The sequence below is a fragment of the Dermacentor variabilis genome, chromosome 2, assembly GCF_050947875.1.
Source record: "Dermacentor variabilis isolate Ectoservices chromosome 2, ASM5094787v1, whole genome shotgun sequence".
Lineage (NCBI taxonomy): Eukaryota > Metazoa > Arthropoda > Arachnida > Ixodida > Ixodidae > Dermacentor > Dermacentor variabilis.
Genome location: NC_134569.1, coordinates 126772898 through 126788026, shown reverse-complemented (window position 1 = coordinate 126788026; position 15129 = coordinate 126772898). Strand labels below are relative to the sequence as shown.

General features: G+C 43.1%; 1 protein-coding gene across 1 annotated transcript in view; it reads right to left on the bottom strand.

Moving 5' to 3' along the window:
• The window catches only part of LOC142572673 (proline-, glutamic acid- and leucine-rich protein 1-like), a 62616-nt gene that overhangs the window by 45931 nt on the left and 1556 nt on the right, over window positions 1-15129 (bottom strand). Inside the window, exons 3-6 of the mRNA XM_075681963.1 lie at window positions 14960-15065; window positions 12904-13059; window positions 10677-10748; window positions 5982-6041 (exon numbers count right to left, since the gene is read on the bottom strand). Coding sequence (XP_075538078.1) covers window positions 5982-6041; window positions 10677-10748; window positions 12904-13059; window positions 14960-15065 — 394 coding nt within the window. The remainder of the gene's footprint in view (window positions 1-5981; window positions 6042-10676; window positions 10749-12903; window positions 13060-14959; window positions 15066-15129) is intronic.

Sequence of the window (15129 nt, the reverse complement as noted above, 5' to 3'; positions counted from 1 at the left end):
TTATAAAACTAATGACTAACCAACCGAACTTATTAACTAATCTAACTACATTAACTAACTAAACTCAATAAGAATTAACGTAACAAATGACAGTAATAAAACCAACTCAACCAATCAACTCATTACATAATAATAACTAAGTAATACACCAACTAACTAAACAAATAACGTAACTAACAAATTAATTATCTAATTAACCCAACATAGCTACCCAACTGATTGACTAAGTTAACTGAAATAATATTATTCACTAATAACCCAGCTAACAAAATAACTAAGCAGATATGATTTACTTAGTAATTGACTGATAACTAGCACACTGAACTAGCTAACCAAATTTGACTGACTTATCCAACTTATTCAACTAACTAGATAGACGAAGTGTAAATAGAGACATCCAAATGAAATCCTTTGTGCAAGGTAGGCTGCTAGAGGGAGGGGGGTAACTTCAATCATAAAACGGCACCAGATGTAATTTAAACACAAACACATCGCACATTAAACCATTTTGCCGAAAGCTCCTGTTACATGTTCACTATAGAAACATGCTGAAATAAATGTGGGAGAGGCGCCTTTCCTCGTGAAAGATTTGCATATCGTGCAGCCTGGTCACCAGGCGCAGCATATTGTTCCCCTATTTATGCCAGCACCTCTAGTGCCACCTTCTGTCCCCATATGAAACTTTTGGGGAAGTTTCATGACCAGACGAAAAGTATTGAAGGACCTTCATATCTGAAGGCATTGCTGTGAAGCTATATTCAAATGCAAAATGCACACATAAATGTGTCCCGTGTTTCCACGCAGTAATACCACACTTTAACGCAGAACTTATTTGCTACTCCTAGTGAATGCTTGCTACCTAGCGGCTATGCCGAGAAGCAGCTCATCCAGGTTCAGGTTTGAAGCAAGAGGGTGTCCTATCACGGCATGCACTGAATGCCTTGTAGTTTTAATATCGTCGTGATGCCACTGAGCACGAGCCCAAAAATGAAAAAATACAGATCTCAAAAGACTTGGTGTGTACTATTACGCATGTCATCGCAGTGGAAAGACAGCAATGTTGATTGCATCGTTTCTAGAAAGAAGCAGAGGACATGCATCAAACAGCGACTTGGATAAGAAACTTCCAGATTCGAGAAAGGTGACCGATAATAACAATATCGAAACACTTCACTTGGGTCGGCTTCTTCATTCCCTGCAAGCAGACCATTGCTTACTTTTTGTTTATTTCATTGGGTTGGCCCGAAAGTACTAGCATCTTTGTTTTTTGTTTTTTAAGGCCCCTACCAGGTCTGGCCATTTTGAGTTAAGAAGTGCAAAGCATAATGTGTGCGCCAACCATCGTGTTTGCAAAGAATTACTTCACTACGCACCGCGGAAAGGCCTGAAATTTCAATCCGAACGTCGTTTCCCTCTTCACTCATGGCGAATCCGCCCAGACAGGGATGGTGACGTAGTGTTGCGTACTCCAGGGTAGCGTATCGTACTGCTGCCGAGTTGTAGCGATGCCTGCCTATCGAAGCTCGACCGAAGTTACTATTGGGTGGCGGGGCATTGTCGGCAGGCTGCAGGCATCTGGTAGACAATGGCGACCAAGCAAGGACGAGATGATTTCTAGTGCGAAACTTGCACGGTTTATTCAAAGGTTGGTGAAAATCGAAGAGAAGAGAATGAAGTGATTAAAAGTACATTTCGGAGCCCCTTAAATAGGCTCTCTACAATCGTGGGAGGGATCGTGCTTCCGTCGACGTCACGTGACCGGCACAGAGTCGGATTGGCGGAAAGAGGGCCCTGCCTCCGTTTATATCACGCCTCTGGTGGTACCGAGGCTCCTGGAATTGTAGACGCTTGTCCGTCTCTTTTGCACGTTGCTGGTTCTTGGAAAGGGTCCCTCTAAAGTCGCGCGCACACACACACACACACACACACACACACACACACACACACACACACACACACACACACACACACACACACACACAAAAGAGGCCTGTAAACACTGCGGGGCTTCCGCCAGACCGGCAGACACTCGAAATGGTCATGGCGAATTAGGAAGTCACGCTTCATTTCAATGAGGCATGGTGGGCGAAGGTCGGGTGTGAGAAAGTCCTTTCAGCACGAGGTGCTGGATGCCAACCGTACGAGGAGAAGTCACACCTCATTTCGACGAGGCATGGTGAGAGAAGGTCGGGTGAAATTCCTTTCTGAACGTGGTGCCAGACCATAACAGTAGTCGGGCTCCTGCGCCTACATAATCGGGTCTGCAGTGTGACGTAGCCCATGGTGACATGTGACTTCGAGAATTATTCAAGGCAACATCTGTTATTTGTGTGATCTGTTGCTTGAATTGACGAATTGAGGTTTAGAGAAATAATAAAACACACAAATGGAATGCCTGCATGTTTTTTGTTTTACTTCGCACTGAAGCAAAAGCGATGTACTTCTGTTTCGTCTGCTTGTTTTTCTTTAACCTCCTTGGCTTGTTCCCACGGTAGTGCAGTCACGTCCGCAGGTATCGAAACTATGCCATTTTTTTACTGTGTTCCAGCATGCGATCAGGCTCTGCGATCGGCTTGTTCTGCCTCAGTATTTGCACTCAATTATACCACTAGTCATGTTTCCTTGTGCCCAGAACGCAAAATTGTGCACTGCGCGAATGAGACAACAGCTCGCGCGCGGCCCGGGTTAGCAGAAATGCGTAGCGCAGGAAAAGAAAAACGAGGAGAAAAAAAATGAAGGCAGGGCCTATGACGTACGCATCATGCGATCCTCGAGGTCTGGTATGGGAGAAAGCAGGGAAGGAATTTCCAAGCGAAGGCTAGACGAGGCGAGTTAAGAGAGCATCTTGCTTGGCAGTGGAGCCTGCCTGCTGAAATCATGAGTTCACATCACTGAAATATTTCCATCTTGGCTATTTGAGCCTATTTGAAAAATTTTTGCGGCAGAACGCTCCCTAGAGGACACGTAACAACTTCCAGAGTATAACCAAAATTTGCGATGGGGTCTGGTGAGGGGCCCTTTAAGAGAAAATTTTGTGTGCAGAGAAAAGGCGTGGCCATGACTTTTGTTATTCAATAGAGAACTATGTGTTTGCTTATGAGTTTTCTAATGCTGCTATCCTTTTTTTTCTTTCAAGGACATTAAAATGGAGTTTCAAGTCGACAAAGAGTATTTTTGACACCGTTTGCCTTTTGCATTAAGTCGAGGTATCAAAGCCACAGACACTGCTCGAGAGATCTGTGAAGTGTATGGCAAAGAAGCGACGAGTCTTAGGACGGCTAAAAATTGGTTTAAGTGCTTCAAAGATGGCAATTTCAACCCTAAGGACATGCATTGCACCGGACACCCTGCCCCCGTTCTGTTAGACAAACAGCAACTGAATCAATTCATAAAGATCCACGCCAAACAATGCAGGAATTGGCAGCGATCACGGAATGCTCCCACAGCACCATAGTGTCACCTTCACTCGACGAGAAAGGTTCAGAAGTTGGACGCATGGGTTCTGCATGCTCTGAACGACAACGAAAATCAATGAACCACAATCTCCACCGGTTTGCTTGGTCATCATTGGTCAACTCACGGACCATAAGCAGCGATTCCTCTACCAAATTGTTACCGGTGAGTAAAATGCTGCCTGTTCGACATGAAGCAGCACAAACAGTGGCTGAGCCCCAGCAAATGAGCGACACCGCGAGTAAAACAAGATCTTTACTCGTGCAAAATAATGATGTGCATATGGTGGGACTGGGAAGGCATGCTCCACCGGAACCAAATGGTGAATGTGGAACTTTACGACGAACAAATGCAACGACTTAACCATGCTAACCAGCAAAAACGACCTGATCGGCAACATGGCTTTATTCTGCAACATGACACCCGCCTCACATCGCCAATATGACTAAGAAAGCCATTCAAACGCTTGGCTGGGAAGTGCTGCCACATCCTCTGTATTCTTCTAACTTCGTGCCTTCGATTTCCATCGGTTCAGATCTCTCTCAAATGCATTGCATGGCGTTTCATTTTATAATGATGTGGAATTGCAGGCTTGGCTGGACAATATCTAAGGGTTGAACCCAGGTGATTTCTACCCTAGAGGCATTGACCAGCTTGTTCAGCATTGGGTAGAAGTTGTAAACGACAACGGAGAATATATTATTGTTTTTCATTTATTGTTTATTTTTGCAGCAACGCAAGGTTTAAAAAAAGGAAAACACACCAAAACTTATAGGCCAACTGAATAAATATCTTGCTGGCATTTCATATCACAGAGTGTACTTTGTTCAGGCAGGTGCTTTGATAAATTATAGTGATATATGCTTAAGCTTCATTTGGTTTTTGTTCGTTTAGAGTTTTCTGCCCCAGGATTAGTGTTACTGATGCTTTAAGCAGCAGGAATATTCTCATTAATGTACTTTTGTCTGCAGTCATGGTAGCAGGAATAACTGCCTCGCTGTTAGTTGATCATGACACATTATGCCGCAATGCAACCTACCGTTTTCATAGCACAATTTAGTTTAGAGGTACAAGCAGGAGGTGCTGTTTTCTGATTCAACGCAGTGAGTTCCCAGTTTATTTGCTCACAATAAATTTAGAAGCAACTGCGAACAGCACTCGTTTCAGCTTTCGAGCATTCCACCTGTACACAATGTCACTAGTTTGCTTTCAGACACTGTGCACACAGTTAAATTACATTATAACTAGTTCGACTAGTTTCCAAGTCGTGCATTTACACTAGCACAACTGACTTTGCCAAAGAAATCCCTCACTAAATTTTGGAAGAAACCCAACTTGGCCCAAGTGATTGTTATTCACGTTTCACTGGGTTTAGGAATTTCTATGGCCGGCAAAAGTCTGCTGTGTTCCCAAGCCCAGGCCCAACCTCAAACACTGCTTGCTGTGAGCATGAACAAGCGCCAGTCATGGGACACAAACAGCCTTATCACGCGTGTGAGCTAACTAGAAAGAAAAAGGTGCATCCTGATTCACAAACAAAACCCTTATTTGTTTTTATACCAAGACACATTGACTAGGTGGCTTTACAGACTTCAGCCTCATTCTATCAGCGCAGAGTATCCATATGTAGCTTCTGAAAGTACGACAGACGTTACTGCCTATATACTGTGAAATGCTGTACTATATGATATACGGCAACATGAGTCGCAATATTGAGTAGCCTACGAAGGTTGAAAATAGAGAAGCATCATACATCTAACAAGTGTTTGCACCTTTTGGTGCCCCGCTACCCTCAAACACTTTTTTTTAAATCTCCAGCTTGCTTGAAAGGCTGTTCGTCTTTAAAAAATATCTGATATGGCTCGCTGGGCAGGCCAGACATTTACACACCACAGCGCAACTATTTCCACAATATTGTCGCTCAGATCCTTGAGACCAATCAAAATAAGGTGATCACCAGCACAGACCCTTTCGTTTTCCACGAGACGTCTCAACTTGATGCCACAAAATAGAAATGTGACCACAGCACACAGCGATAGAGCCACTGTGAACCTGGATGTCGTAACCATCTTTGTTTATTTGGGACAATCTTGCCAGCTCAAGTAGCAGATTCTGGAGTTGCCAGAAGCAAAAGCAGTGGTAACTGCAAAGCAAGGTTAATTTTAGAGCTGTACTTCATGACAAAAGGCATGCTGGGTTGCTTTCTTTTAAATCTGAGCACCACTGTGTGGAGTTATTTTGCGAAATTAACAAATTTTAATTTTTCTGCTTTAATTATAGAATGGCTGCTGGCAACCAGGTTATATGCAGGTGTGAATTACATGCACGCAAGTATTATGGACAGTGTGGTCAGTTTCAACACTTGAGTAGAGGTCACTAAGTCAACACCATAACACCAGCATGAACTGTTTGCAGGCACTGTAAGCATGGCACAATTGGTCTGGTCATTTGGTTGAAGTGAACACTTTCAAGACAGCATAATCTGATACTATGGAAACCTCATCAACAATTAGTGCAGCTTCACCCACCTGAACTAGCTGTGAATTCCAGGTGACGAGCAGCCTGAGCAATGTTTTCTCCAAGGCATCCTACACAGAAACAGTGAACATCATCTAGTAAGCCACAAGTTGAAGAAACAACTTTAGCTTCATTTGCCTTTGGTCATTCAGTACGAAATAAGTGCTGTAAGACAAGGTCACCTGAACAGGTTCAATGCAATGTGGATGCTGAGGACTTCAAGAATGTTACATGCAATAGCTTCACTATACAGCAAAAGCTTGTTAATATGCACGCACTTAAAACATAACGGCTAAAACACAATTGCAATCAATTCCCAGCCCAGTCTCCATAAAGCCCAATGCATTGACTGACTGCTTAAGCCACAGTGGCTCGTCATAAGCCCTCCAGTTAGTGCATACCATAACGGGCACGAGAACACTGCATTGTCGAGTGGATACGAGAACAGTGCATCGTCCAGTGGGCACGAGAACAATGCATCGAGCGCAGCTTCTAAACATTGGCTCTTTAAAATGCAGGCTTTGCTTGCGTTCATCTTGGCCTGGCCATCAAACATTCAAAGCGGTCGGAGATTGGCTGCTGCACAGAGGTCTGACAGGGGCTTCTGCAGCAACCTGCGTGATGAGAGTAGGTATGCCAATACGACTGCCTCATGATTCCTCGATTACGGACTGCCAACACGATCAACAGTGCCATCACTGTTGGCCGTCAATTTAAACAGCTGGCATACCAATGAACTCTTCGAGGGCACGAGACCAGTGCATCGAGCGCAGCATCTAAACATCAGCTCTCTACAATGCAGGTGCACGAACAGTTTCTGCTATTCACTAAACAGTCCAATGAACCCTTCTTGTTACTGTTCCTGTGCCCACAGGTACTGCGCCCTATTGCGTATGACTGCTTTTTGACGGCTTATTGCTGCTGTATTCAGTAGACATCGAAACTAACCCTGCCCCTGGAACACGCTCCGATATGCTGTTAGCAATTGATTCACTACCTGACAACCCGTCCAAGCAAATTAATGTGCTTTTTAAGCTACTAAAGGAGATACTAATACGTTCAGTTCAATGTTCTAAGTCCCAGGCTGAGCTGGCTACGAACATAAAAACTATTACAAAAGGGCAAAACAGTATTGAGGTAAAGATTATGGATATGCAAGAATGGCTAGAGGAACTGTGGCTGAAAACTCGAAAGTTGGACGATTACGGCCAAGAATTGTCAGCAACACACAACTGAGTTGAACAACTCACAATCAAAAACACTGTTCTGTAAGGGTCACTTGATGAACTTAAAGACCAATCATGACATGACAATTTAATCTTCCGAGTGTCTGATTGCTGCCCGTTTATAAGGAAACACGGCAAGAAGCAGAATCAAAGTTAATGGCGGCAATAAAAGCAGTGCCTGATATCTTTTCAGAACAATCTATTTACCGCGCATACTGCCTAGGTTCTTTTGACCAGAACAAGCGCATGACCAGTCATGGCTAAATTCTCTGGCTTCAAGAAAAAAGAAAACGTACTTGCTCTCTGCAACCAGACCAAATGTAGCAACATTTCTGCGAGTGAAGACTTCTCAGTCACCACCCCATGCATATCTCGCAAAAATCTAATGGAATTCGGTAAGAGCCAATCAGACTCATCATTTTTTAACAAATGCTTTGCTTACAATCCCAATCTTGATTCTGTCCAGGAACTAGCAACACGAGGTTCTAATGGTGATGCTCGTACACGTTCACATCCACATGTTTCATCATAGGAAAGAGAGAGGGGCAGCGGCCAGATACTGCAATTGCTCCCATCTCAAGCTTTTTTTTTTTTTTTACTGATGCAGTTAGCCTTCACAATAAATTTAACAGCTTATCATGCATAAGTGGCACGTGCTCTGCCAAAATAATCACCCTAACCGAAACGTGACTGTCAGCACATGTGTATGATCATGAAATTTTTCAATGTGCTCATTAATTAGCTGTTTACCACTAATCGTACCGAGCATCATGGAGGCGGCGCCCTCCTCGCCATTTTGAAGAACATTAAATTTTCACACATATCGGTCACTACTGATCTTGAAATAATCTGGGTGTTACTAGCGCTGGGTCGCATGAGAATTATTGGCATCTGCTATCATTCACTGTCTTTACCATCTTCTACATTTGTCATTTGACAACAGCACAACTATGATAACGTCGCATTTTCCTTCATATCCAATCTTCTTATTAGGAGATTACAATCCTCCAAATATAATGTGGAGCATCATACCACCTTGTTCTGTGTCATTCTCTTCACAAGCTAATGAATATTTGAACCTACGTTCGATCTTTCATTTTTCACAGTTAGTGTTACAACCTACCAGAATGTGCATTAACACTGCTAATATCCTTAACCTAATTTTAACAACACATGGTGATCTAGCAACTTCTATTTCATGCCTGCCGGGCATTATTGATCAGGCTTTGCTGAATTTATCGATTACTGCACTATCATTCAAGAGCCCTAAACACTGACAAATGATAGGCATATGCAACCTAATTTTGATGCCATTAATACTGAACTTTCCCTTTTCATTGACACTTACTTCGAGAAATTTGATAGTTGTTCAGTGCATCATGCATACAGACTAACTGGGATATGTTTACAAGTTTGAGAACTAAGAAAAACACATTCCTTACATTACCATCACTTCAAATCCTAAGACACTTGTCAAACAAAAAGAAGAGTCTGTATTGCCTACCAAAGTTTCCAGATTTAATTGCATGCTGGGAAGCCTACAAATCTGCATCCAATACATGCATGTCAGCACTAAAAACTGCAAAAGATAATTTTCTGTCATCTACGCTCATACCTGCCAAGTTTGGAAAAATTAAGTCCGGGAGATCTTCTGACCGGGGAGTCAGTGAGTTACACACACACACACCCCACCCTTCCACCCCCAACCCCTGACATCTATATCTTCAAGTGCTGACAGGAAAACTTCATTACAGTTTTACAAACAACCACATAACATCAAAGACTCCCTTTGCAATCATTTTGTTGTTGCTGATATTGCATTAAACGATTATTTAGCATTTAATTAAATTCTCGGGTTTTATGTTCCACAACCACAATCTGATTATGAGGCACGGCGTAGTTGGGAACTGTGGACTAATTTCGACCACCTAAGGTTCTTTAACATGCACCCAATAAACGGCACACGGGCATTTTTTGCATTTCGCCCCCCCCTCCCCCCCGCCATCGAAATGCGGCTGCCACGGTCGCGATTTGATTGCGCGAACTCGTGCTAAGCCGCGCCAAAGCCACTAAATAACCACAGCGGGTGTTAAAAAAATTCTTCAGGTAAAGTTTTATTGTAATAAATTCCATTTCTTTCACATTTTGCGAGGAGGACGTTTTCCGGCATCTTCTCACACATGGACATGCAGAACTGTGTCCTCGTCTTCTTCACGACGTTAAACTGCCGCTTGCACTTAGCACTGCTCTGTGGTATCAACAAAACACCCAGCATCACTTTGTTTGAGCGCTACATTAAAAACACTTGAAGATACCTTTTGCACTTGTGCTCGTTGCTTAAAGCCATGACTGACCATAGGCCTACGCAACACCAGAGCGCCTAACACCAAGGAGAATGATGGAAAGTCTAGAATTGCTAGTTGTGGAACGCAGCATTCGCTCACTAGCTCAATGAGACTATGACCACTAGGGCACTCAACAACCTCGTCAGTGTATGGAGCAGCACTGCAATTAACGAAATGGTGCACATATAAGGCTTCCCTACTACTTTCTTAAACATGCTATGCGTGACCAACTGGAATAAATTGGATTCTTTTTGCCAATATGGCCTGACAAAGCACTGGATGCGGCTAGAACCGGGCATAGCCTCCAGGCTATGAAACGGGCCACAACTGCGATTTCCGGGAGATTTTACTGTCGACCGTACAACCGGAAGAAATGGTCCGGATCCAGAAAACTTGCTAGGTATGTACACTACCAGATATACTAAACACTAAAGTCAAGAACTTCTGGTAAATGATCAATTCAACAACTGATTACTCAATAGCCTTAGAAAATTCATCCAGTGAAATCCTTCCTGCTAACGCCCGTGCTACATTTCTTAATGACACTTTTCCGCTTCCTCCAATACGCACTTACCAGCAGCCAAACTTGAAGATTACATTCTAATGGCACGAGTGTTTGTAGACGTTCCTGGCATCGCTAGCCTGTCGATTTATGCCATCTAATTCCGCTCCTGGATGTGACCATATCAACAGCAAGTTTCTTGAACGCTGGGTGTTGGAATTAAATGTTTTTCATTCTGGTTTTATTTTCATTCAACTGAAAAACGTTTCGTTCTGGTTCTGCTCCAGAACAAAAATAAATGTATATCTATAGCGGTTCATAATGGTTTTAGTTTGCACGCAAACATTTTCGAATCAAAGTAACGATAAAAACATCTTATTTACTTTTTTCAATAAGTGAATTATAAATTCCGAGATCAATGCACAGTGTCTTGACTCAAGGCATTTAGACATTAAACCTCATAGCTGAACTTAAGATTCTTGATGTAGTTGCAATTTTCTTTATTTTTTTATATGTGGTATTTTCAACACTGGTTTCTGTTGACACAACCCCCAATAAAATAGAAACAAGCTGAACCTTCTCACTGAGACGTAAGCTGTGACAAAGTAGGTGTGGAGCAATGTTTATGCCCACCTGAACAGAACCCATCAGCCGGCCATACTCCTTCATGCAGACCAGCAGGCACCTCAATGCGCCTTCATCGGGCTACAAGAGAACACACAAAGGAATGCATCAGAGCAGTGAATTAAGATGGCATGCATTTGTGCATTCTTTGCTAAGCAAGGAAGCTTAACCACAAAAGAACTGAAATCCAGGCTGGTTGGCTCACAGCTGTCATGACAGCAACACAAAAGACAGGAGCTGCTCCCCATCTCTGCCAGAGTGCCATGATAATTATGAGGGCTTTGCTACACATTCATCTGTTATGGCTGACGTGAGTGACAGCAACAACCTTCACAACTGCTCCAACTTGGATAATGACCACAACAAACTGTCGTCACATTCTCCACAGCCAACTACGTGCACTGTTGTCAAACGGTTGCCAAAACTTATCAAATAAATTTGTCACTAGCGTCTATGCAGCATTCTTCTACGATGCCTCAACCAGCATGGGAATGACAGGACATACAAGTATCAACTCAATTTGGCTGATGGCTTATTGTAATTGGTTGATGGTTTATCACACAACCATAGCTGCATCAGCACACTTTTTGACAATTCCCGCTGGCAATGACTATCAATGTCCTTTTTTGGCAATAAGAAATGCAATGCCTCACCAAAACATGATGTTTCACCTCACGTACAACTATCGATCACTAAAAATGACAAAACACCAAATGATCACAAATGCGCAATGTTGCAAGTTTCTCATCAAAAACTCAAAACACCAGTTAACTCAATAAGGTTCTGTCGCAGTCAATGCCACCACAACTATTACAAATTTATTACATAAAAAGCATACAAATTAAAAATTCAGACAGTTTGCATAATTTTGGGGCTATAATGTGGAACTACGACACGGAAAAATGGTGGATCTCCCGTAGTCGAGAGTAGATATAAACATGAAATGGCTACCAGGAAAGCAGAATGGTTGGAGATGATACTAGCCACAATATTAAAATAGGTGTAGTGCACGTTTGCAACGGCACATCCCACCACACAGCACCACGTTATACAGTGCACTGGTCATTAGTTTCATGTCACAGACATAACCTCATTGCAAGTCTCATCTCGGTCAAACAGCCATCCGCGGTGCACCGCTACTGGCTTAAATGCTGCCGGAAGCACCGCGAAACTCTCAGACCGCTGGCATTGAAAAGGGCATAGGCAACTCCGTCTCAGTGCCAAAAGATGACAACAAAGTCTATAGTCCCCTGTGTCTGCCTTTTGAACGTTGCTGTTGGAAATGACAAGTAAAACTTCAGTGTTCTAGGAGTTACAGCTGGAGTGATACTGTGAACAAACATTGGGAATAACTTAGAAGCAATATTTTTTGTAACTTGTTTGGGAAATAACTAGCGTATGTAATGCGGTATTGACTGGTTGCCCGGATCTCGTTTTGTTCTCACAACTTGCCTGGATGTTCTCGTGCAAGTGCCCAGATGTTCTTGTTTGAGTGCCCGGATAACAGCTCTGGCTTTTGGCTCGAAACTCATCGTAAATCAGTATATTACAGCATGCCTCCATCCACAAATGCCAATCTGAAGCCTGAACTTCACATCATTCCCACAGTGAGTGCTTGACAGTGCTATATTTTCTTTTATAGTCAGTGGTAATATGTGAGGACTGCATGCATAAATTGGCAATTGCACGCATGTTTTGGGCACAAAGGGTCATGTCCAGCTGAGAAAATGCTATAGAACTTAGTGCCTGAGCCTGTAACATTTCTACCTGTGTTCACTGAGGAGAGAGTGCAGCAAGAGGATCATAATGCTCCCACTGGTAGCTGTGTAAAAACGTGCCACAAGAGAGAATTGCCACAAGACGATTGAATGATCGCTCATTCAATTGTTTGAGAGAAATCTGCATCCTGATGGCTTGAGCCAGGTGTTCTTAACTACAGCCATCTACAACCAGTAAGCACAGCTCATTGAACTGCTCATTCCAGAGTATATGAATTATTCAGCCGATTCTTTCCAATTCCTCACCTTGAACTCCCAGTGATTTGGCACAATCTATGCTGCTGCCAAATGAAGGCTGCTGCAGAGAAACTCTGAATTCAGGCAATTTCGTTTTCTCAGTTCCCATACCCAAAACATTTATTGGGTGCAATTCTATTAAAACAATTCTATTCTTAGCGATGACATGTGTAGCCAAATTGCATAATTATGCACCATGGGCTGAAAGCTGGACAACTCACCTCCCTTTCTGTGGGTGACGAGAGGTGTGCCAGAAGCCGTTCCAGAAGCACAGGCATCAGTCCTGCTGCATCTCGGTTCAGCTGTTCAGACAAAAGAGGGAGCAGGCGACACAGCAAACGCCAGCCCGTTCGCTGGGCACCCCGAGGCCGCTTGCCCTGTGTCAAAAAACAGAAAGAGACTCATTCCCAAAATGCAAAGCCATGGCCCTTCCATGCAAGAAAACAAAGCTGTCATTAAAGATGTACAGTCACTGTCATACTCAACCCAAACACACATTAAGCACCATGTTGCTTCTCCTGCAGAGAGTGCTGAAGATTTCTGGTTGGGGTACCTTGAATGTACTAGCTTAATGCATTCTCCTTCCAAAGCGTTAAATGTTTACACCTTGCATCACGCCTTTGTCGAACTGCTATAGATGTGTTTTCATTGGCTGACAGCAGCACCAACATAACACATGCACTTATATTTCACATCTTCTGATGAGAAACAATACTAGGATGTCATTGCTAATCCTACACATAAACTTATTTCATGAACATATATTTAGTGCTGTTTTTTATATTCAGTTGCTTCTTTAACATTTATCATGCACCTCCAGCTTCCAGAATACAGTTAAAATTTAATTCTTAAATTAATAAGCATCAAACTGTTTTATTCCTTTTTACATTATCAGATGTGAATCTGCTCATCAGATGATATTAGGCGTTATGTTTCCTCGCACGCACATTTTAAGGTTAGGCCGTATCTTTTCAGCACGGATGTATTAATTTTTTTAGTGCAACAGCACTACTCGACTCATTGGGCATTTTGCCTGTGTCCAGCAGGAATGATAAAAGGTAAGTATAGTATGTATGAGATCGCTGTAGAGTGTAGAAAAAGGTCACAATGTGTGGAAAGTGGTTACATAGACATATCCAGGCATAATAAACTAAGAGATTGAAAAGAAAATTCAGAATGCATTTGATTGTAGGTGAACTTGAGCCCAGGCCATGCCCAGGAACCTTTGCAGTGAGAGCCAGAGGCATTACCTCTGCTCCGCACCAGCAGGCGTTATCGACGAGACAAAGGAGCGCCTATTTTACGTGGTGCGCCTAGCAGTTCATGATATCAGGGGAAAGGGGGGCTCAATGCACCTGTGGCATGGCGTGCCTAGTTGTTCGTGACGTCACGGGAGAGAGCTCGTCACTTGTATATAAAAGGACACAGGCATTGGCGTGTCTCCATTGTGTGTTGCGAAATGGATCCAGGAGCACCTACTTCGGCGGTGCCTGCGAAGCCACATGGTCAACCGGAAAAGTACACCTCGGAAGAAGAAGCACGGGCCCAGAGCAACACGGCTCAGTGTGCAAAGCGGCAAGACGACACCAATCTTTGTAAACGTGAGGCCGAAGCAGGACGGAAGAAGCAGCACTGTCACCTCATTTGTGAATGGCGTAAATAAAGAAGAGATTGTGATGGTTCTAAATGTGTGTACTTCCATAAAAAAAATTGGGGAGCCCACAACACTTCCGAGGGCTACTGCAAATGCACTAAAGGGAGAGCACATTGGTGGACTACATGGGGAAACTACATTAGGAAACAAAAGCAAATCATAATAGTTTCCCAAAGTGTTCCCTTTAGTGATTTCCCAATAGCCCCCATAAATGTTGCGCACTCCCCAATTTTATTGCGCAAGCCATTGTTGCTTGGAATTTACTACCTGTGGATGTGGTGTATCATAAGTACACGAAATGCAGTGTACTGCAAGCTGCTTAGAGAATTATCTTCTCCCCAGCAATTGTGTGGACACCAGAAACTCTTGATTGCATACATTTTAGACAGCACCAGCTATGTCTATAACCTTAAGTCTGTACATGCAGACTGATTTGATGCCTCTCGAACATACAATACTGTAGACAGTAACTATCATTATAAGCAGCATTCTTAGACATCACCGTGTCGCTTTTGGCACTGATCAGTAGACTCCTGAGGAGCAATAAAAATGGCATACACAAAACTCGCACAGTGAAGCACCCCCCTTGACTCATAGTAAATGGTTTTTCAGATCACACTTACAGCGAGCAGGTGGATGATGGACCGTGTCCAAAAAAGGGCATCTGTCTGAACAATGCCAGTCGAAAAAGTGTTGAGGTAGCAGTCCAGGAGTAGCAATGCATCATAGCTGCAATGGGCAATGAATAAAACATTTACATGAAAAATAAAATGAAAATCATGAGATACCATAG